Source organism: Cottoperca gobio, chromosome 9 (genome assembly GCF_900634415.1).
Source record: "Cottoperca gobio chromosome 9, fCotGob3.1, whole genome shotgun sequence".
Lineage (NCBI taxonomy): Eukaryota > Metazoa > Chordata > Actinopteri > Perciformes > Bovichtidae > Cottoperca > Cottoperca gobio.
Genome location: NC_041363.1, coordinates 14,058,463 through 14,083,856, shown reverse-complemented (window position 1 = coordinate 14,083,856; position 25,394 = coordinate 14,058,463). Strand labels below are relative to the sequence as shown.

General features: G+C 39.0%; 1 protein-coding gene across 1 annotated transcript in view; it reads right to left on the bottom strand.

Annotated features, from left to right (window-relative positions):
• grid2 (glutamate receptor, ionotropic, delta 2) overlaps positions 1 to 25,394 on the bottom strand; it is a 432,197-nt gene that overhangs the window by 101,641 nt on the left and 305,162 nt on the right. The window contains 1 exon segment of the mRNA XM_029439497.1: positions 21,973 to 22,092. Coding sequence (XP_029295357.1) covers positions 21,973 to 22,092 — 120 coding nt within the window.

The window sequence follows — 25,394 nt, the reverse complement described above, 5'->3', positions numbered from 1 at the left end:
CATAAAAATAAAAAACCTTGCAGCTACGATTCATGTTTTTGTGTTTGTTTGTTTGTTCTTTCCTTCAGGGAATGATGGTTTGTACCAGTGGTTTACTCTTTCCACCTGCGTTCTGTAGATATAAAACACCTGCTTTCAATTATTGTTCTTAATTAAGCAAAATTAGTCGATTATGCTACCAGTTTTGTTGGATTGAAGAAAAAATGTGATGGAGAGAAGTTGAAACACACTGACACACATTGACTAAAGTGTGTGTATGTCAGTATTATCAGACCATTGTGACCTGACACGCAGCCTACATTACTATAACACTGAATAAAGGGACATACTTTTGTCTCCTTCACACTTCCACTGTTGTGTATCGTGACCACGTAACACGGACATAGACACACACACATACTGGAGACACACACACACACATTCACCTCGAGCACTTCAAGGGATGTCGAGCAACACACATTTAAAAGTAAATGGACCATTGACCGGTACTGTGGCGGCCAGAAGAGTCATTTACTGTTACAACAAACACCTTCACTATTACGAAACTCACCTAACCATCCTACACACACACACACACACACACACACACACACACACACACACACACACACACACACACACACACACACACACACACACACACACACACACACACACACACTTAGATGAACACAAACTAAACATTTATGATTACACAGTCAAACAAGATGTAGGTATCCTCCAGGCTAAATGGCATCTCACAATCAAAAGGTTGTTTTGAGGCTTCATCTATCTCTCACTTTCTCTCCCTGTAGCAAACAAATCAAAGCCCACTGTGCAACAAACTGTGGCTTTTGGTTCGATTGTTACATACATGACTTGACGCGCTACAAACACAATCGATATTAGGTGACATTTAGAAGCAACAGAGCAGAGAACTGTGTATACAGCACTGAGAGATTAGCAGCTGCGACACAATCAATATGCAGGAAGTTGTAAAAAGTTAAACTATCACAAAAGTATGCATAAATGTCAAACATTCTTTCCTACAATGCCTCAAATTACTGCTGGTACACAAAAAGAGCAAGTCCCCATGAAATTGGATGTGGGCAATTGCTGTATTAGCCGCCACACTTCCCCCCTCACCCCACATCATCAGATCCACCAGTGGAGGGAGAGATTTTATTTTGGGCTTTCTAATACAGTGCAATATTGAATTGTTAGTGTAGACTACTCTTATCGCCGAGTAGTTTATCTTCTTACTCTTCACCAACAGCTAGAAAAATACATTATGATTCTTTTACCCCTCCGTTTATAATCTGTTTTCTCTGAGCTAACCTTGTTCCATCTGCCAAACACTGGTGTGTCGCTTCCAGCCTCTGTAGGTCTGTAACACTCCTTCTGTCATCTCTGCCAAGCACTCATATGTCTGCCATTGCATTAAAGAGACAGTAGCCAGGCACAAACACAGGCAAGCTGCTGAGCAGTTTCACCACTCCTGTCTCCCACTCTCTCCTACAGTGTCCCCCCCCTCCTCTTTCTTCCCTGATGATAAGCAACATGTGTGTCAGCAAAGTCTCCAAACAGCTTGCAAACCAAGCCTTACTTCGGTCCTCTCTTCCTTTCCTTCAATCCCTCGTCCCATTCTTTTCAGTCAACAAACCCTGTCTTTATCTCCCTCTCTGTGTCTCTACCTTTTCCCTCTCCCTCTGTCTCCATCGTCTAACAGAAAGAGGACAGCTTGTTGCAGAAAGCAGTCCAGGCTGCACTAGTATCCTTGCTCTGCACCACCAGCTGCCTAATTTCCACCATATAGTCTGTGTGCCCGTCCACCCTGCTCCTTCCGTGGAAAGTAGTTCCCTTCCAAGCATAAAGGTATTCTATTCTATTCTGCTGTCTGAAAGTGTGTGCACACTGGTCTCCCGCTCTCATTCATGTCCAAGTCTCAAGTATTGCACAAACTCTATTTTCTTAGTTCCTGCCCTTTTGACTCACTTGTTTTATGTGATACTGTTTGTTCTAAATTGCTGGTATGATGAAATTATAAAGTGTAAAAAAGTATGCCCTATTACTGTCAATGCGTCTTTGATAACGAGACTACTACCTGGAAAGCAATTATATTTGAAAAAACCACTTAGGCAAAGTTCTGCCTACTTCCCTAATAGAATTGGATTCCGGGAAAACAATTACTGGTGCAAGAAAAAATGCAAGCAAATGACTGATAAACTGTGTAATATGTAAGCTAATAATGTAAAAGGAAACACAGTCCATTAAAAAGAGCATTTTTATCTCGGCAGGGTTGCATTATCTCTTTAATGGACGGGGGGAAAAATTGACTTCGCAATTTTAATTTTTTTTTTTAAAGCTACCGGTGAATGCACAGACTCTCTGTCTCTGTCTCTCTCTCTCTCTCTCTCTCTCTCTCTCTCTCTCTCTCTCTCTCTCTCTCTCTGTTATACAAACACATAAACAGGCATATTTCCAAACAATACCAAAACCGATAAACTCCACTAATAATAGTACAATAGTTGTCTGACTACAGCTTTTGGGTATATTACATTTTTAGTCGTAAGTTTTGCATCCAGGAAATCACTTTGGGTATCATTACTGTCATTGAATCATTCAACTGCCTTTAAAAGAGCTTCCCAAGGAGCTAACGTTACATGGAATAATGGATGACAGTTTATTCTTATAGGGCCTTACTTTAGAGTGATGCTCATTTCTGATTAGATTGGCCTGTATGAAAGTGATTCGGTCCTGTTTTAAACTGGTGTCTTGTGTGGCTTGACATCTGTATGTCAAAAGCCTGACTTGAGTTTTCAACGTGCTCCCTGAATGTTTGGAGATCACATTAGCACATTGCAATTTAAAACCTTGGTGACGGTAATTGTCTATTGATTAAGAGAAAAATAATTTTCCTGTCATTGTGATCATATTGGAAATCAAAAAACCATCTAAACATTCTGAAGTAGTAGTATGATTATGATCCTGCCAGCCAGTACAATTTGTATATGTTCTGCTATGTCAGCCTATTTCAATTAAACGATTAAACGAGACAGCAGGACAAAGTGACTTGAGATGTTCTACTTTGCCCCTGCACATCTAGTTGACACAGCACCTGTCACCAGGATAAATCTATACACATTTATCGACTTGCAAGACAAGCCTGTTCATAATAACTCACCAATAGATTTCTGGCACCTTCATTGTAACCTTTAATGTTTTATTCTGATCATTTACGGGTGGCTGGGGCTCAGGAGGTAGAGTGGTCGTCCAGTGGTCGTAAGGTCGGAGGTCTGATACCCAGCCCCTGCAGTCAGCATGTCGAAGCGTCCTTGGGCAAGATACTGAACCCCAAATTGCTCCCGATGGCCAACGGTGTGTGAATGTGTGTGAATGGGTGAATGCAGACATGTGTTGTAAAGCGCTTTGAGTTATCGCAAAGATTGAAAAAGCGCTATATAAATGCAGTCCATTTATTATTTAGAACACGTTTTTTACTGCTTGTTCTGACCCCTCCTCACTGGTTGAAATAAGCTAACCAGTACATTCACCCACTGGTTGTGAATTGAATCTGCATACTTTTGATATCACATGGAAGAAAAGGCTTTAATATGTGAGCTGTGTATGAGTGTTGTGGGAACTGCCTGTACATAAAGCATATTATAACTAATGACTACGTGAACTATAGTTTCCACTTTTACATTCAGCTGCCATTTAAGGTTTTACAAATACCTTTAACTTTACATAAAAGTCAGAGCAGTTGTGGATTACAAGACAATTGATTTGATAAATAATTGTTTATGTGGCATTGCCCAATAAATGATTTATGTGTGACATACTTTGGGGTTTTAAGAATGCAGATTTATTATCAGAGAAAAATAAATCACAGAATCCTATCCACATTGTAGGGTTTTTAGCAGGTGTCTCGATGTGGCATGAAATATTATGTTAAAGGTGAAGAACAGAGTGAGAGCTGAAGTGTATTGATGGTACATGTTCTGTGTCAAACTGGACATTTCGAATATTGAACTTATACACTATCATTCTGTCTCCCTCTCAAACTCAAACACACACTCACACACACAGCAGTCTATACAAACTGATCATTAAAATAGCGACAACAACAAGCTCTGTTCTGATTTCCCAGATGAGCTGCAAGCTGTTTTATTGCTTGCTTGAATTGTTAGGCGGATGTGTGTGTGTGTGTGTGTGTGTGTGTGTGTGTGTGTGTGTGTGTGTGTGTGTGTGTTAGGGAAGGTTAGATGGTGTTTAGGTGTATGTATATACAATTCCAATCCCTTCCTAAATTCAAATGTAATGACAAAATAATTAAACCACATTATCATTTAATGTATTGTGTGTCTGCTTATAATTGAATAAGGTGGAAGTGTGTTATCTAGTATTGCCTTAAAGGTTCAATGTGCTGTTCTGAGCCACCTGCTCTAAAGAAATAGGGAGCAGTATGTCACCTCTAAACTAAGTGCATAAAGTATTTAATATTTATACTTTAGTTGTAGTAGTTTGGGATATTTATTGTATTCTAATTTATTCTTTATACTGTGCCTTTACTCCTCTGCAATGTCTGTCAGTCAGTCAGTGAGCAAGAATAACAAATTCGACCAAACTGCTGTAACTCTGAGTCAAAAAACATCTGCTGTCTTAAAATATTTACGTGGGGCTGATGCATCTGTGTTTACTGGGAAACTAATGTTAACGGGGCTGTAGTCCGTGTCACGTTACGTTAGTTTGTTTATTGGACTAAATCCATAGTGGCAGAAACTAGAAAACGTCCCGCATATTCGTCCTATCTTCCCGGCGGCCGCAGCCAGAACAGCAGCCCGCCGGAGTCAGCCAAGCCGGCACTCGGCAGCAGCCTTCGTCAGACGGAGCCCCATTATAAATTATGGCATATCGTACACATTGAACCTTTAATAAATTAAAATCATGAACACGATGGAGTTCCTAGAACATCTCTTTCAAATCAATTAACCTCTGTGTTTGAGATATCTTTAGCAGATGATAATACATTTGTTTGTGTAAAACTATGCTCAATAAAATAAATGCATTACACATTAGTGATAAGGTATCTACATAATTATTTTTTAAAGCATTTGTAGCTTTTGTATTTTATGTTCTCTTTGATTGAAAAGACTGGGCGAGAGTGAAAAGATAAGCGAGACTTGGAGAAAAATACAGGGATAAATGTTAATCTTTTAAAGATTTTCTCTGTCACTGCTTCCACTCTCCCCCTAGGAAAATCAGGGAAGAGATGTCAGACAGCAAAGTGTAATGATGAGGAGACTGATGGAAGACTGTTGAAAGGTTGAGGATCCAGTTGGGAATACAAATTCGACCTGAAAGGGGTTACCTGCAAAGTTCTTCGATAGTGTTAATGGGAGGAAAAGTTCTCAACTTTATTTGTCTGTTGTCTCTTTCACTTTCTGTTACTCTCCTATTCCTTATATCATGTCTCCATGTCTGCCTGTCAGCCTGCTGTATGGTATAAATACCGGCAGGGAGGCGTATGTCTCTATTTAGGTCTTTAGGTCTCTCTCTCTCCGTCTTTGCCATCACACTCCGGGATGAATGTATCGCTACCTTATTCTAGTGTAGTCGTGTCTATAATCTCAATACCTGTGACTTGGCAAAAGCTGTTTCTCTCTGATTACATCTGTTTAACAAGACTTCACGCACATACTGTAAAGCTGAAGAAGCATGCAGGCAGAGATTGCATGTGGGTGAAAATGTATGCAATTTACTGTATGTACTCCACCTCCCATCACAAACACACACAGGCTGACATAAAGATGCATGTACAAAAGTAAATCCATAGTTAAGTGAAGTTAAACACAGCAGGAATAATCTAAGTCATTAAATACCACTGGGTTATAAATTATACATGCACACATGAAGTGAAATATTATAATGGAATGTCATGTAAAATGCGTCTTGGAAATGTGGTTTTAAAACCCGAGAGAGGCGACATGTACAACGTTTTACTTTTGTCTGCAAACCTTTTATAACATAATGTGTGAGGGGGTATCTGGAATCTGGGAAACATTCTGATGACTAATCCACTAACATGGACAGGCTTTCATTCACCCAACCACAGGTGATTTATAGAACATCTTTAAAGAGCATCCATCCGGCTCACCACTAAAACTTTGTGAATCACTATCTTAGAGAGACAGAGAGCCATAATCCTGCAGAAACCCTTTTGCAGGTTCTACATAAAGCTCACCGACAAACCGTGAGGTAGATGGATTTCTGTTTTATAAGTGAGACTTCACCAGGCCAGTTTGACTGTGGTAATGCCTTCTCCTTGATATTTTTCATCATCTTCTTTTTCATTGCCACTCCCACCAGGTGATTGTATATTGAAAAGGTGATTCAAAAACGGGGAGAATTAATAAAAAAAGATATATTAAAAGATATATAACCTTCATTGCGGTTGCGGTTATACAGAATTTCTGATATAAACAGCCTCTGTTGGACGATAGTGGATATTGTGCGACTGTGCATCCAGGACACACACAGTACTCATCTTTAAAAGTCAAATTGCAATGGATTTGTTGTACGCAATCTCAATACCAACATCTATCAAGTTCTGCATTTAACCCTGTAGTCTTGCTGAGGAAGTAGAAAATGACAGCTAGCAAGTCAATTTACACATCAGCTGCACTCAGATAGTTGCATGTAGCATGTAGCATGACAGTCAGTCAGTTAAGTGAGTGCAGTGGATAGTAAGTCAGCTAGCCAGTAAGCCGGTCACTCAGTCAGTCAGTAAGTGTAACTCAGTTCTTAAAACCTTGACAGGTCTGGTAGACAGCTGACTGCTGGACGTCATGTACTGCACTATTGAAGAAATGGACACTGACATCTTCAGTCTGTGTGTGTGTGTGTGTGCGTGTCACACGTGTGCACAGTTAGGGGCTGTTATTCAGCCAGTCTGGCAGCAGGATACACTTGGCACCCTTCACATCTCTGCTGTCCAACACACTCTCTCTCTCTTACACACACACACACACACACACACACACACACACACACACACACACACACACACACACACACACACACACACACACACACACACACACACACACACATCAGTCCTGTCACCCATCACTCGGATTCCTGCTGTTCACCGAGGGCCTGTGTCTGAGGTATGTACAAAATTACAAAATAAGTATTTTTGTTGCATTAACACATTTCTTGACCTCTCCAATGAACTGAAACTTGTCGAGTCAGAAAAAACAACTGACACAGACAAACACAGACAGCAGATATCCGGAGGTTGGAACAGAGAAATGAACAAATAGATGGATAGATGATCAGGGAAATGCAATAACAACTTCCATTAGACAGTAAACACATACTTATACATGCACTAAGGGGTGAGGATATGGTCAGGCGGCAGTCAGCTAAAGAAATTGTCAGCCAGTCTTAACATCATAAGGCAGCTAAGATGAGATAAAGTTGAACTAACGTGGTATGAAGGGGTAGATCAATCATCTTTTCACATCAAAACAGAGTTTGAATTAAATTCAGGGAACATCATTCTCTTCTTTTTGTTCTTGCCTATTCTCTGCCTACGGCTTTTCTGCGCAGAAAAACTAATATACATTTTCAGGTGTGCTGACTTGGGAAGGGCACATTTTACGCATCCAGAATATCAAATGATGAAAGTTTTAAATGTGGGGTGAGTGTCTTTACATAGAATGGCACCACAGTGGATAGAAAACCTCAAAACCTGGCAAAGAAAGTATCACGGTTTGACCCACTGAGCTACTTCGACCCATTTATAGTATTTACTCAGTATTAAGAGCGACACAACAATAAAAGTGATATCATGATCCTGATGACACACATAAGCCTATAATGACAAAATGGAACTTCAGTGTGTTGAGAAAAGGCCCTCTCTGTGCCTTATATCCTCCTTAAGCTTTATATAAGCCATTCCCACTACACTTATTGAGCAACTTCAAATGTGCTTGACCACTTGTTATCCTTTAATTAAACCAAAGAAAGATGTTCATATTTACACAGTTTCATACATTTACATATGAGAGCTGGCTGTATAACCACAATCCATTGTTCAGTTCCTTTGGCGCATTTGAGGTTTGTCCTTTATACATTACATTTATGTATTACTGTATTATGTATTAGTTTTGTCAAATATATTTGAAAATGTAATTGCTACATGGATTATGTTCCCCAGCAATGTTGTTTCCACTGAATTAAATACTATGTTTGTGTAGTGATGAAGTAGCTCAGGACATTGACATTGAAGTCCAGAGTCCCAGCATTAGGCAACACAATCATGTTGGTTAAGGTTAGACTTATGACTTATATAAAATTAGAATTGAGTTATTACATACTCTCTTGCTTTAAGTCTCTTTTTTTAAATATGTATAAAGACCAAGATCTTTTCTTAACCTTAAGTGCTGTCAGTGCCTAAACACAACCATAAAGTTGTATTGTATTTCAAGAGAGGACATTGCAGCAACAGTTAATTGAAATATATTGTCAGCCAATGTTTTACATGTTTACATGTTTATACATTCAGCACGAACAAGTATGCAACTTGGCAGGCACTTTTAATCATTCATAATTTCCAGGAGACACGGTTTGGTTTAGATGCCTTGTCCAAGAGCATCCCAGCAGAAAGGGTCCTAACAAATGCGTTATCTTTACATCTGTCCTTCACAACCTGCATTGAGTGGAGAGTGAAGCACAGGGAGGCCAGCTGGGGTAGCATTAATAAGTAGAAAAGTTCAATAAACACACATGAGGAGAGGGGAGCTAATCCTCTAGCGAGTTAGCTCTGGTAGCGACATGCTGAGTAAGGAGGGTGTAAACTTGAGATGGATCAGAACGGTCTATGTGTATATCTGTGTACTATGTACATTTGTGTATTTTTCTGTCTATAGGGTTCATGTGTGTCCACAGCTACGTAAATATCCTGCACGTGTATGTGTAAGTTGCGTGTGGGTGGGTGTGTATTGACACACTTGTGTATTTGTGATCCACAGAGGCATGCAGTGCTAGGCAGACTCTGGCTGCTGTAATCCGAGGTTTACACGCTGTAATGCTGCTGAAAGCCTGCAGGCCTAGCTGGCAGAGAGAAAGAGAGGGAGCGCAAAAGAGAGTGAAGACATTATAGAGAAGACAAGAAAGAGTATCTTTGGGAAGGGCAGTTATGAGAGACAGAAATAAGATTGATAAATTAAGGGAGAAAAGTCTAGATGGAGAAAGGAGATAGGGAGGGACAGAACAAAAAAATATAGTGAGATGGATACATGCAGCAAGAAGGTGTTTAAGGATAAGAGAGTACGTTTTGGAAGAGGAAACATACTTTTCATCTCAATACTATAATTATTTTAAATGCATACAAACATGACAAAAACTGAGAAGAAAACGAAATAAAGATGAGAATCAACGTCTGGACTCTTTTCCATTCAAATATCCAACATACAAATAAGTTTTGTTGGTCAAGTTCTGCATTTATTATTAATTTTTTTATATTTCAGATCGTTGTAATTGCATTACTCTGCTTTGCTCTTTGCTGTCATTTAAAATGATCACTAAGAGAAACAGTGTTAGAGCAACGGTTTAAATTATTAATGTCAATGCATTCCTCTCGTGTGTTTGTGTATGTTTACGTGTGTGTGTGTGTGTGTGTGTGTGTGTGTGTGTGTGTGTGTGTGTGTGTGTGTGTGTGTGTGTGTGTGTAAGCCTAGATAAGGAAGAGTTGGCCCCTGACTATATGGGATATATTTCTTCATTTAGTGTTTAAATATAGCCAATTAAGCAATATTATTCCATTCATTTGGAAAACACTTTTGTCCAATGTAACATCTTCCCCAAACACATACAACAGGAGCATTACTCAAATAATAATAACTCAATTAAATTGCTGTGAATAAAAGGCTAAATAGAGAGTAGGATAAACAGAAGAAAGAGTGAAAAAGTGTTACCAGACCAGCATTAATGTAGATGTGCGTAGTCTGAGGCTAGTCCGAGAGATAGAGAGAGGCACATAATGAGATGACAGGAAAGGAGATGAGAGGAGAGGAAATGAAATAAGAGAGCGAGGGCTGACAAGAGGTGGAGGAAGAGGGAGGGAAAGATGGATGGAGTATCAAACCAATGCAAATCTGTTCACCCTACTGTAATCACTTTAGTGTGTGTAACCACACACACTCATAGGAACGTACACACCATAAATCCTTCTTGCCTATGCTTATTATGCCTATGAGAAAATCTTCTGTAGGCATGTGGTGATTACCTCGCAGATTAAACCATGATACGATTGTTTGGTATTCAGTCCCCTGATAGACTGAGATAAGTTGTGGTTGTGAATGTATGCCTGCATATATCAGGGAATAAGGAAGATAAACTGGTGGAAGCACATTTAACATTAATTTCCTTATCTTTAGAATTTAATACAAATAGATAAAACAATATTCACGATCTATTTTGAACAGTGAGCAATACCCTTCAGTAGATCAGTATACATTCTTAGGTCTGAGGTTTTTATTTCAAGGGCAAGGTAATGCAGAAATTCGACCAACAACACAATTTGATTAGTAGATAGCCCACATTCAGCTCAGTTTAATTTATTTCTCCTTTCAAGGGTCATATGGACCACATGTTATCCTAGGGTACACTGGGCAGAAGGTAAGGAAATCTACCAAGGACAGGTACCTAGTTATATGCAGCCAATGCTTTGAGACATATAGAGTTCTAAATCCCCTTGTGTAAAGGGCCGGTTGCAGCTTTAATGAGAAGTGGATGCTCGGTGTGGGGTGATGGTGCCCCTGATCTACATATTTTGCGGCTTTGAGGTCTTGAAAAGCGCTATATAAATTATATTTATTATTATTATTTTTATTATTATATTGAACCATAACACTATGGAAGGGTTGAAGAAAGTGTTGTTTCTTTACTGAGGTGTTCCCAGTGAAGTGGCTCTCAGGGGGTTAACTGCTGCTTCGGGAACTGGTATTATGGTTAGCGTATGTAATGAAAAAAAAACTTAATTCTAAAATGAGGTCTTAGTAATTACAAGGGGAGTAATTGGCTGCTGTTCTTAATAGCTTTGGGCCAATATTTACTAAATTATTCACTGGAAGAGTGAAGAGGCCATGATTGGCCTCTAGAGGCAGAATAACACCTAAGAATTGAGGTCATGCGGCTCCAATTTGTTTCTCTAACCCTCTACCTAGTGCACTTGAGTGTCTCTCAATGTGTGTCTACACTTTAGTGACCAATGAGACATTTGCATTTCTTACTTAAACTTTTGGAATGATTGAAATGATTTGAAGAAAAATACAGTTTGAAAGGTTTGTGTATATATCTATATATATTCTGCTGAAGCGTTGAAAACAATGGAAGAACATAAAAGACAATTTATGTTATGGGAGAAGGAAGCAGAGAACAGGGATAGGAAGAAAGTATGTGGATTATTTGCAAATGTATTTGTTTTGTTTATTGTTTTATTTATTAAATTTAAAACCATTATTTACAGAGCTCAAGTTCTCAAGGGTCACTACTCTTGCCTATTGCTGGTGCCTTGGACAATGGACAGATATCAGATTACAAATATTGCTTTAGACCTTTGCAGGCCCTCTCCCTTATTTTACTTATTGTTCCAATTGCTCCACTTGAAGTTAGGGGTGGCAACCTGCCTTTAAAAATAGGGTTGGGTTGTCGACCTAAAAAGTGCTCATTAATCCCCATGGGTTTCAGTCTTTGTGCCTATCTCTGTCTCTCTAATTCGTACATTGTTTTTGTCTACATGCCTTCCTGTCTACTGGTTGGTCTTCCTGTCCAGCTCCTTTGCATCTCCTTAGTTGGAGCACCGTTTAAATGTTCCTAGCTGGGCAGCCTTGCACCAGACTGAGCATTGGCCTTGCTGTGTCCTTTCCTGTCGAGAAGCAAGACCTTACCCCTGATAACCTTTATGAATCACCAAAGCTCATCTTTTGTCTTGCAATAGTAATAACATAATCTTTTGGCATGCTTCTGTGACATATTTGTCCCTGTAGAGACTCACCATTATGTCCTCTATCATTTATATTATTCACCTTACTCAATCTCTTTATTGTTCTGTAATCCTTGACCAATCTCTCTGTCCTCTTCTCTCTGCAGGCCAGTTGGCTGCCCCTATTCACAAAGCTGTGGTATGTTTAACACGAGGACACAACCTTGGTGTCAGATACCACTACTCCCTCACTCTCATTTCCTTTCCACTGATCCCTCCCTCATTCTCCGCTGCCACCTTGGTAGTGCTATGTGTACAACCAGGTCACAGGCAATTAGGCCTCCTTCTTATCTCTCTTTCACTTCCTTGCTCCTGTCAATCTGCACATCCATCCATCAATCCATCCATCCATCAATCCATCCATCCACTCCATACTAAAGATTAACCCAAGGACTGACAACCCACCTCGTTTCCTTATTCCTCTTTCCTACCTCTGTCCATCCATCACTCCCCCTCTGCACTCATCCATCCATCCATCTATATGACTTGACTTAAATAAAAACATTAGCTCGAGGACTCCAACATTGCTGCTTCTTCATTTTTTCTCCTCCCTCCTTGCGTCCCTCCTCCTATCCACCCACCATTTCAGACAGCACTCAGACCAACTCTCCCATCGCTTTCCTTGTATCTCTCTGAACCTTTATTCTTTATTCTTTATCCACCTAGACGTGCCCTTTTTTTATTACTATAACCCAAAGTAGTTTTGTATTAATAACATGCCATCCCAGAGGCAGATGTATTCAGTGTTTATATAGCAGTCTAACTTGATCCAAAATTCATGAGGTGTGAGTAGTAACTTGCAGAATGGAAAAATAAATAATAATATACAATAAACCAACAAACAACATTGGAGATGTATGGCTGTTTTTCTGTCCATAAGAACCAACTATTCTCTCACACTCAAATACTGTATGGTTTGAAAAAAGGGACCATTACTGATAAAATCCAGAGAGATACTTCAGTGCAGCACAGTGGTGAAGCAAATCAAGAGGGAATGTGTTGGTGAAGAGGGCTGACATCAGAGATATAACATGTTGACTTCTTAGCACGCTTCTGTATGTTTTTATTTTCAGGCACAGGGTTTACGTATACAGACAATTATGCCTACAGTATCCCAGAAATAGGTAGGGAGCAGAATGTGTAGGCGCAAACATAATAGCTATGCTGTTCTTTCATCCTTTCTTGCTTTCCATGAGACCATGGAAGCTGTTACAGTACATTGCCTACTGAATCATTTGAATCATAATATACAGCAGAACCTTACCATATGCATCCACCTATACAGTAGCAGCATTAAAAAAACAAAAATAAAAACAGAGTGCTTATGCTCTGTTTCTTTGTCACCCCACAGAATGTGTCTTGGCTAAGACATGAGACAGGATTGACAGTGGGGCATCTAGGGAATAAAACTTCTCCTGGCTTGTCTCAACAAACAAAGACGCAAGACGAGTGGCTGCTGGGTTAGTGTTTGGTGTTACCCATACTATTTGCAGAACGAGTGTTTTTGTTTGGCACCACAATAATTTTCCCAATGGGGTTTGTGTGACAGCAGATAATAGTTAAAGAATGCTGTCTCCCACCCCTCTGCCTTTTCATATTTGTCTGCTTCGGTTATTTACTTTCATTATTTCTCTCTTTCTAACTCTCTCCCTTTCTTTCTGTCTCTATCTATGCTTTTTGATATCTCTTTTCCCTCTCACATAGACAGAGATACGCAGCAAAAATTCACATGCACAGCAACACTTACGCTGATCCAAGGACACCAGAGGCAGTTTGTCAGCTTCAATTATTGTCCAGTGTCCACTGCTGCTGTGGTCACCCAGAATATAACTTACTGGTCAGTGCATGTGTGTTCACTCATGACTGACATGACCTTCCAGCTAAAACAAATCTTCAACATCAATCAAACCACAGAGGAAGCCTGCAGATACTCAAGTATTCATGAGTTCAGTAGGGTAAAAGCTTGAAAAAAAAGCTTGAAAAATCTCTATTTAGAGAAGGAGTGTTTAAAACATAAGACTGAAAATGAAAGCGTTAAAGGAATACTTCATCATTTTGGGAAATATGTTTGTTTGCTGTCTGACTGAGAGTTACATGAAAAGATCAATAATCAATGTTTCAGTACCGAGATTGGTCCATGACAAAGCAAGAGGAAACAGGTAAGGTCAGTCAAAACAATATATGTTGGAGCTAATACGTCCAAGAATCACGCGGGTTTTGCTCTGAGAGAACAAGAATAATGAGATGGTGTCACTGTGCCTAGCGGTTGTTAGCTCTAGTGGGTAAGCTAACTGCTTACTGCTTGCAGACTTTGTTGAAAGCAACTTTGATGGAGCTTGACACGCGGTGTGCTAAACTAGGCAACACATGTCTTGAACATTACATTTTTGTACTGAACACAGAGATGAAATGATTGAAAACATGTGTAATAAACATACATAATTATGTATTATTAGTATTACTATTAGAAATAGTAGTAGTAGCATCAGCATCAGCATCAGCAACAGCAGTAGTACTATGTTTGGGATCGTGTTCATCTTGATTGACAGGTTCCCAACAGGTCAACACTGAGCTGTGTTTCTTTGCCAATGGTTTTCCCCACCTCAACACCACTAACACTGCACCTTAAATTTCGATTTTCAGGCTAACAGAAAATTCATAAGATGGCTGAGACCTAATTATAATATTTTAAGTAAAGTTTTACAATTTGAAACGCTAAGGGTCCACAACACTAAATGTCAAGTAATCTAAAATCTTGACAATGTGACTCCTCTGCATGCTGGAAAACTTTGGAGGCCCATCACAAGTTTCCACCTTAAGCGTAAATAATCAAAGAAATGTCTCAGAATATAGTTGACAAGGAGATTTTGATCAAAACGACAAATAAATAAATGAAAAGAAAACAGAGAAAAACAGTTTTTACGATCCATTTCATACCATATGATGATCAGGCTATACTTCACATACAATGTATGAGTCATCCAATATGAGAGGCAGATAGCTAGTGTGGAATCGTGGCTGCTCCTGCTGCCCTGGTCCTGCTGGACACCGGGAAGCCTTTTTGACATTTTCCTGGATTCATCCAAACTTTCTCTTTTTCAACACAACATCATTTTCTGTCAAATGTTGTATTTGTACTATGTTGTTTATCCTGTACATACGACATCTATTGCACGTCTGTCCGTCATTAGAGGTTGTGATGTGCTTTCAACCTTTTAACATCCACTAACTCATGAACGCACGCACTCAAACACACACACACACAACACAACACATGCACACACACTTTCCATCTTCCTTTCACCCATGCATCTTTTTACTCCTTCTCCTCTTCTTCCACTTCCTTCCACCTCCATTCTTTCAGTAATCTCCCACCTGGCCTGAAGGTAGGGGAGACACGCTGCATAAAGATAGATGCAAATCTACCTAATAGGACAGAAAATTTGAGGGAAATAGGGATCTTTCCCCTTGGAGATATTTTTTTCCTTCCTCTGTCACTATCTTTCCGCCCCTCACTCTTTGCTTGTTTTCACCCAGATTTGTTTTCTCTTTCCCTCTGATTTATTCATTTTTATTTAACTTCCTCTCTAACTATAACTAAATAATTCCCATCTCTCTTTCTTTTAACTATATGCAAGTCATTGGTACCTCCTCTGTAACCACCCTCTCTTTTCTCATCACCCTCTCCATCTCACCCTGCAGGAGTGGACTTACATAATTGTAATAATAATTTCCAGTGGTGTTGCCCCTCATCTAACCTCCCTAAAATAGCGCTGGCTAACTTGCCCTTTAGAGTCCTCACTACTTTGTTCCATGATCAGAGGATGCGTGAGAGGCCTCTGTACACTATCAACATGGTGTGCATATAAAACCTGGTTGTATTAAACACATAATTATGCCCATTTCCTCATTAGCAACCATGGTGTATTTGATATTATCGGAAAACATGATTTTGCCTTATTTAGTATTTTTGCTCTTCGTGGAACTCAAGTGTGCTTTCTTTGAACCACTGGTACATGAACGGTTTGATCGTGAAGCAATTTAGGAAGTTTGTCCTTCCTGTTTATAGAGTTTTTGTTTAAACTATATAATACTCTATATATATGCACATTTACAGATATGCTTTTATTTTATATCTAATTTATGTTTAATTTTGGATGACTATAACTGTTTTCCAGCGCTAGCTGTGGCTCAGGAGATAGAGCATGTCATTCATTACTCACAAGGTTGGCAGTTTGATGGCTGGCGCTTTGCATAGCAGCTTCACCACCATTGGTGTGTGAGTGTGTGTGTGAAAGGTTGAATGAGAGGCAAATTGTAAGGCGCTTTGTCCGGTAAGGTAGAGAAGCCTTATATAAATGTAGTCCATTTACCATTTAGCCACGCTAACTGCATGGCTCTAGGGATAGCGATGTTGGTTGGCCGGTCAGTCCATTACTTTGGTCCGGACCGAAATATCTGAATAACCATTAAATGGATTGACATGAAATTTTGCATAGACATTCATGGTTCCCACAGGATGCATTCTAATGACTCTGGTGATCCCCTGACTTTTCCTCTGGCACCACCATGAGGTTGACATTTGAGGTTATGAGTTAAATGTCTTGACAGCTACTGAGTGAAGCCATGACATTTGGTACAGATGTTCATGTTCCCCTCAGGAAGAGTTGTAATAATCTTTGATCCTTCAGCAAATTTCAGGTTTACCAGCAAATACCTGAAATAACTGAAATACTAATAACTTGAGCCATAAGCCTCAGCTGTATTATCTGAAAAAGCAAATGTCAGCATGCTAACACGGTACACTTAGACCCCAAAAGCCATTGCACATATTACACACATGTTTGATCTTCACAGCTGATGTGTGGTTGAGTCCTCATGTACTCCTGCACTGTGAGCAGATGAACATAACATCTGATAGAGAACAGCAACAGGATATTAGTCTGTAACAGGTGAGTGTTTGAGAAGGAACAAAAAACTGGGGAAAAAAGGAAGTTTCAATCCACATGTCTGAGGGCACTGTGTAGTGCCAGAGTAAAACCTGATGTTCTCTCCAATAAGTCACAAAAGACGGCTGCCACCATCTATTAAATGCATCTCTTCATAGTTTGTTCACACATGGAGATTGTCCCCAGAGACTACAATGTCAAAGAAAAGCTCTTTAAAAAATAAAACTCATCCCTCTGTGACACTAATCGTAAAACACTGAAAAGATATTAAAAAGCAGTTGTACTGTAAATTCAATAGAGCTGAAACAAGTTAAATAGGAGATGTATCTCCTTGTTCTGGGACAGACGCTCACAAACATTAACTACTGTTCTTGCCACGAGGAGACAAACAGATGAGCTTGATTCAGATTTTCAATCCTGCACATAGGTTAATACTGTGGAGAATACATTTTTTCTGTAACATTTTATGAAAAAGGAAAATAACAGCTTTGTGTGTCACTGAGGCTTAGCTTTATGAAAGAAACTCTGTCAACAATAATACACTGGAACTCAGCAGAAATGGGTAATGTTTGAAAGCAAATTCTCTGTGCATGCATGTGTATTGGCTTAGTTGAAAGCAGAGGACACCCAGTGTTTCTCTATGTTGCATACTGATGGTCACGCAGACTGAGATTAATTGTCATGCAAAGCCAAAAGGGTTAGCCTAGCATTTCCAAACATGCCAGAATATTTATGCAAATGTGTGTGTGCAGTGGCTTGCTTGCGTTCCCAAGTGAACTGCAGCTGCTATGTGTGTTTGAGTTGGTGGGCCCATTAAGCCATTACATTAAAAGAAATGTCATTCAATCGTTCAAAATATGTAATGGAAGAAATGTTTCTCACATGGTGACAGGACTGTGAGGAGGGTTCCAAGGTTCCATGACTCTCTGAAATTACTTAGCGTAATACACCACATATGTCAGATGAGACTGGAGATGATAATTGAAGGTGACCTCAATTTAAGAACACTGCAGTTTGCAGGACATTGATTCTAAAGAGGGAGAATATTTCAGTCTCTCTTCCCAAAGATGGAGAATATGTGCTGATGTGGGAGAGAAAAGAGAGCACGAGTAAGAGAGTAATAATGTTATTATTGTGAATATTATGGCCTGAGCTGCCAGTTCCATATTTTATGGGATCTATAAGGATTATATCTATTACATAAATCTACTTGCTAGCTGTCTTTCAAGCTATTCCCTCTGTTTCATATTACCTTTTTATTCTTCACCCTTTCCTTAATCTAGCAGCGCATCTGTCTTTCTCCATTCACTCATCACCTCCCTATAATCCTTTTTATCCCTGTTTGGCCACAACCCTTTTTTATTGTGCTGGTTCTAAAGTATAAATCTGATTTTTTTTTTGTCGCAGATAGCTAACGAAGCAATTACACATGGCAGACTTGTTACCTCTATATAAGAGAGCAGTGAAGCCTGACATGCCTGTAGATGTATAGAGAGAGAGATATAGGCTCCCATGTACAGCCACTGAAGGTAATAGAGCAGAAAGCCAATTCTACCACAGTGTCACATTAATAATTATGACGATATGATGTGTCTGCTATTATCATTACCACAAGACAACTGTATGCATATGTGAGGAGTATGATATGGATTACTGTCATGACAAAGTATTGATGATTGAAATGGTGAAAGGAGATTGGGGAGATTCATAAAATGGCAGGCAGGGTAAGGGAGGGAAAGCAGAAGAAAAGATGAAGAGGGCTCTCAGAAAAATAAGTTAATTAGGTTAGAAAGGTCAACAAAAAATGTTGGATTGTGTGTCCGTCATTAAGCAGACTCTCAGCAGGGATGACAAGGAAGACTGAAAGAGGAGACAGAACAGTGAGGGAGGATTGGAAAGAAAGATCAGTTTAAGTGGTAAGTGGTGGACACACACTCACTTTATATCTCAATATACCAGCGGTTGCATGTAGTTGTTGTCTGTTGTCCATAATTCAGACACTGAATGGCTCTTCAATATATAAAATACATGGGGTTGCACTCATTATCTATACTTCTTTATAGACACATCAGTGTCCTGAAAGCAGTCGCGTACAAGATAAATACATTTGACTTCATATGGCATGAAAGTTAATGCACATAGTGTGGGCCGAGAGGGAGAGAGAATTTATCTATAATTTATTCAGAAAAATGTACGAGATGTTTCTTTTATGGAAGGTCATTGTCAGTGTCCCCAACTGTTAAGACAACATATTACCACAGGGTAAAGGCTAAATAATAGAATGAAGGTTGCTCCAAGGAAGGTTTGCAAATGCTAAGGATCAAATATTAAGCAGATGAGCCTTCTAACATGTGACCCTGGGGAATGCTAATGCTAACGTTAAAATGTTGTAACACTGAATGAAACACTTAAATTAAGGGATATTTCCAAGAGAAAACCTACGAGGAAATGTATGATAAAGCGAGTACGGTAGCTGCTAAAATGATTTCCTCTTTTCTGTCTTTGAATACAATATAACTGCTTCCCAATCTATCAAATTCAGAAACTTTGCCTGTAAGTAATACAATGAAAAGAATAAAGAACTGCTGACTAAGCTTTTTTGGATGGCTGATGTGACTGCCATTATTAACATTTATAAAATGTCAAACTAAATTGAGACATTTATTTGGCACATTCTGACAGCGCCCCTGACCAGTGGATGCTTTTTTTAAATTTTAAACCCACTGCATTGCAATGTGAAATAGCTGATTTATAAAGTATAAATTAATCTAATTACTGTTTCTGTGATACACCAGGCCTGAACAAATACGTTATAATCTATTCAGTATGTTGGCAGATGAGTACAGTAATGTTATTTAATGGCTAAGTTTACAGTGTACCTAATAGGATTTTGTTCCTGTTCTGATAAGACAGAAAGCTGCTTTGAGCAGAACAGTCACACCAAGGTCAATTTGACTTATTACTTACTGAAATAATAAACTATACAAGAAGATTTCCTAAACAAAAGGTCATGCCAGAGGGTTAAGCTGCCTATTTATACCTTAAGTCACTTTAGTTTTCTTTTTATCTTCATAATATCAAATGATTGTGAAGGTATACAGAGAGGAAGCACCACAACCATATTGGACGAGGATATTTGAATGCATTATAATAAAAAGCCATCTTCACTCGACAGCGGTGATTCCTACTTTATAATTAAGCTGGGAATTAAGTATCGTCACTCATGCCATCATTACATGAGGGGAGACGTTAACCTGGGGTGAGAGAGGGTTGCTTTTCATAATAATCAATTTACATTGAGGTCTTTATTCACCTTTAACCTGTCACTGTCTCTTCATGCAGGGGAATAGAATAAATAATATTATAGATAATAGCAGTTCTTGTCAGTTACACATATGAATATGAAAACGCAATGGAATGCTTGAAAGGCATGAGATTACCCCGGCTACTCAATTCAATTTCCTTATAGCTTTACCCTTTACATATTAACACATATTGGGTCAGGTGGGGATTTTCATTGGCTTTTCTTCTTTGTGGTGGGGGTGGGGGGTATCAGAGCCATTTTCACTAACCTGTTCTCCAACCTGACATATATCTGCTCTGTACGAGCACCATTTTCGAGGGCTACATCATTCAGAAAAGCATGATTCAGCTACAAGAGAATACGCAGGCAGGAATATTAGCCTCTCTTTAGTCATTTGATTCCATGTATGAATTTAATTGAATCCCAATGACAGACCAACAAATGTTCAGAGTATTAAGGGACACTGTGGCAAGAACACTGTATAAGTGCCTTAACTCCCTCAGAAGTAATTATGCTCTCTGATTAGGGAATTGTCCCTAAATGTAATTATATGCTGTGCTTAAAAGATTAATTTAGTCTGTGATGGCATGCTGCATTATGCTGGTGTCTCACCACATTATCCAGAATCACTGCTCACTATCTCAACTGTAATCTGTAAAGAGATCCCTTAGATAAAGAGGACAGACACTGTGTGTGTGTCTATGTGTCTCTGTGTCCAATGGAATCTTATGAGGGATTATACGTTGCAAGTCTGGGTCATATAATTTAACCCAACTGTTTTCACACCTGTATGCATAATCCACTAACACTGATTAGTCCCATTGAATCAGGATGTTGTTCAAAAACGCTGAGAAAAAGAATAGTATACTTTCTTTTAGCAAAACATTTATTGATGTATTTCAAGGAAGGATGGTTATCCATAGCCTACAGTAGGAGTATGACATGATCTGTGTTGTATACATGCTAAGCCTATAAACACTATATATTTAAGATTATACAGAATCAGCTTTCATTGAGAGTCACTGAATATATTTCTACAAAAATTGCAGTCAGATATATACGCCTGCAAATGCACACAGCCATTAAAACATGCACACGCCTGCGCGCACACACACACGCACTCAATAAACAAATGGTGTTATGGACATGTGTGTGCATGCCTGCGAGAGAAACGGATGTCTTTCAGGCAGCCTGTTAAAATTCATTATGTCTGTGTCATTACCAAATACCACTTGGAAATGCTTTTAATTAATCCAATCAACACCAGGCTTTATTGAAGGGGAGGTGACTTGCTGAGCTGATTCTGAATCCAAAAAACATGCAACTAAACACGGGGGAAACAAGTTTGAAGACTGCGAATTCAAGAGATCTAAAAATGTAAAGACGCTTTAACTGCTTCTTTTCATTTTTTATACCACAACTACAAAAGGTTTTGCAAAATATCTACAATAATCCATAAGTAAATACAGAAAGGTAGCAGGGCTGCCCTCTGCTACAAGAGAGGTCACAGCTGCAAGAAAAGGAAAGCCTGAATACATCTGAGATGGAAAATAATGTAGAGAGCAGGTGCAGTGAAATTCTCAGGCAAATCCAGGAATTATGTAAATCCACAATACGTTCCAGCATAAATTATTCCCCTACACCCACAGTAGTACACCAAACACAAGGGTTTTGTTTTAACTACTTACCCTACTGACTCCTCGTCCCCTGTCCTCTCCATAATTTGTTCCCAGGATTTCAAAGAAGATGTTGGGGTTGGTGCCGTTGTCAGTGAACTCCAGGAAACTGGTGAGGCCGCTCACTCCGAACTGCAACGACAAGATGGAATGTGTTTATTTGACAGTTGAGTTATTTGACTATTCCTGTTGTTTACCAAAATTGATCATTGAATTGTGGCCCTCACAATCATTATTGTCGACATTATCTTTGTCTCTATTATCATGTCAGTTCTCATCAATGGTACAATATTATTTGGCTATAATAGAACTCATCAATAATTCTGTCTGAAAGATTTGACATCAAATTACGCTTTTATCCTTGCGAAAGATCATATTTAATACGTGCTCACAGCGAAGCAGATGGATGATTCATCTGCCCGACCCTAATGAAATTATTATACCTCCTCAGTAAGTACAGGTACTGAATATGAACATGTTTTTGTAGTGAAAGACTGTGATTTTGTATGTGTGTACATATATGCGTACTATTTGTGTGTCCAAGAGAGGAAACATTTGGGGAATATGTTTTTCCTTTGGTGGAAAATCCCATTTTAGATTTGTTGCAATGTTGTTAAAAAATTAAGCAGTCAATAGCACGCAGAGGTGTGCGTAATAAGTACCAGGCTGATGAAAGAATAGCGTGTCTGGACTTTGCACTAGGGGCGTAGAATGTCCTGTGTGGAGAGGTAGACTTGCTCATAAGCGTTAACACACACACACACACACACACACAGACACACACGCACACACAAAAACGGTGTCAGTTCCCTGACTTTGCCCTGCCTCCCAGTAGTGTGACCTGTCAGTGAAAGTGACACTGTGCCTGCTTCAGGGGAGGAGATGTGTTATACTTCTTAATATGAGTCATGCCCTGTGTATGTGCTAGCTCCGGTGTGTATGAAACATGGATTGTACCATTTATGTGGGGTGGTTTAGGCTATGATGCACACATAAATATAGACATGTATAATGTGTTTATGCCAAATCACATGGACAGTTGCACAGACACCCTGTATGTGAGGTGACTGCACTTCATATAGGGTTTGAACCTGCATTTTAGCCTTATTTTAAACACTTTCAAATCATTATATGTATTAACATATTTGTGTGGGTACATCTCTGCGTTACATCCTTAAACACACATGCACGTGGATGTGTGTTTGTTTAGGTACATGTATGTTATGTGTGCATATGTGTTTATTTATTTATTTTGATGTAATCCTTTATTTAAACAGGTCGTCTCATTGAGATACGGATGCCTTTTTTTCAAATACAATTGATGCATAGACAGATGGACATTACATTTTCACAATTACTAAAAGCATTTACAAGTGTTATTTGAAATACACAAGTACAACCTTTTAAAATGTTCATAAAATGTTTGATGCGTATAGAAATTAAGGGGGAGGGGTAGAACTAATATAGTTAATAAATGATGTTAATGTGCCATTTGGTTCAGTGATCTACATTACCACACCAGTATGTTGTAACCATATTGAATTATTTAATTCCCATGGGTCATCCACATGCACCCAAACCCCCCCCCCCCCCTTAATAAGTACATGTTTATTTACTTCCTGAAACCCGCTCGGATACTGTTCACTGCCTTTCATAATTATCCAGTTAATTAATGTTGGCAGCTCAGTATTGGAACAATACATTCACAACTATTATCTTTCTTTTAATTGCACCTGATACAATGAACATGTCACTGAGCTCATGAGACTGAATAAAAATGTGAGAAATAAATAAGAAAGAAGAATTGAAAGATGTTTTCTGATGTTTGAAAACTTCTTATAAATAAGATGAAAGTGGACAAAACTGTTTTAAAATAGCGATAACACATCTAAAAGAGTTAAGCTTGGACTTTGAAACTCTGGCTGAGGATCAGAGTCACTGAGACACAAAGGTGTATATATATCAGCCAATGGTTAGTGACATGTAGTCTACCAACAGCTCAAACACAGCACACACTTAAGTAGGGATCTTTAGGGATAAAGATACATTTGTCAATGAAAACCAAACAACACCAACATTAATAGAGCTCCTCATCAACATCAGCAAATTAGTATTTACCATTACCATAATAGCCCCACATACCAAAGCGTTGATTAAACGGTAAGTAAAGCACACAAATGATACACTGTAAAAAGGAACTGATGCCAGCCTACTGAACTCAACTCTATTAGTGCTTAGGGCTCTTTAACTCAGCTCTGTTGAGACAGCCATCAGGGTTGGTTTAACAACCAGGGCTGGCTGATGAAAGTGTTGCCAAACCCCAGCCTGATCTCAAGGTGAAATGCAGAGATAGATATGAAAGCCATTGCACCGCATTTGTTATTGTCTGACACTAATCCTAAATTAGCATTTCACTTGGCTTCATCATTCAGTCAAACTGCCATCCCTGGAGTAGTTTTTTATTGATATCAAAACAGAGGGCATTGATCCAATTGGATTTAACAGTGATGAAAGTGTTGCCAAACTCCATCTGAACTCAAGGTGAAATGCAGATATTCATAAAATCACAGCTGCAGGATGAAATTCTCTATCTCCTAAAAGTCAACTGTTCAAGAACTTGCTGATTGATGCATATGTTTTTTTAAGGTATGCAATGCTTTGAATTCATGAGAACTCGGGTCATGAAGCGCAGACGAGAACTTAGAAACTTTCAGTCTAATTAATGAACAAGAAATGGATTTTCATGTGATAAGAACAATATAAAAAGGCTTATTTAAAGCCTCCTCCATGTCATTCTCTATCCCTGGAGGGGGTTTTAGTTATACCAAGCGATGACATTGCTGTTTCAACTAGAGTGTCTCAGCCAAGGAACAATACTGCCTGGTCTCCAACATTTCATGTAATGAGCACAATGTCTTGAAATGCAAATACATGCTCCATGAATGAAAAGTGCGAGAAAAATGTGTTGTTTTTTTCACACCGCTAAAACATAAACATGAGACACATCTAAAAATAGTTCGAAATCTGAAACTCAACTTGCATGTTGTAGTTTGGCTAGGGAATGAGCGAATGCTTTTACTCTTTCAAACATTAGTAAGCCACAGCGAGAGAAAACTTCATTTTAGGAAGATATATTGAGAACACTTACTCTTTTTTTGAAACAAAGTATTTATTAGCCATTTTCAAACTGGCATGCACTGACCTACAAGCGTCACACAGCGGTAGAGCACAGCAGGAGGCTGATGAAACAGATGGACAGCACACAAACTGAGAGTAGAGTCAGGTGACTTTGGGTCATCGAGATATCCAGAACAAATATAAAGCAGGTAATAAGGGGAATTTAACTATGTGTTGTAGTGTATAGTGTAAATCAGATTGATCTCTTTCACTGTTTCATTGTTGCATACTTCTGTACACAATAGTGAGTTTATCCT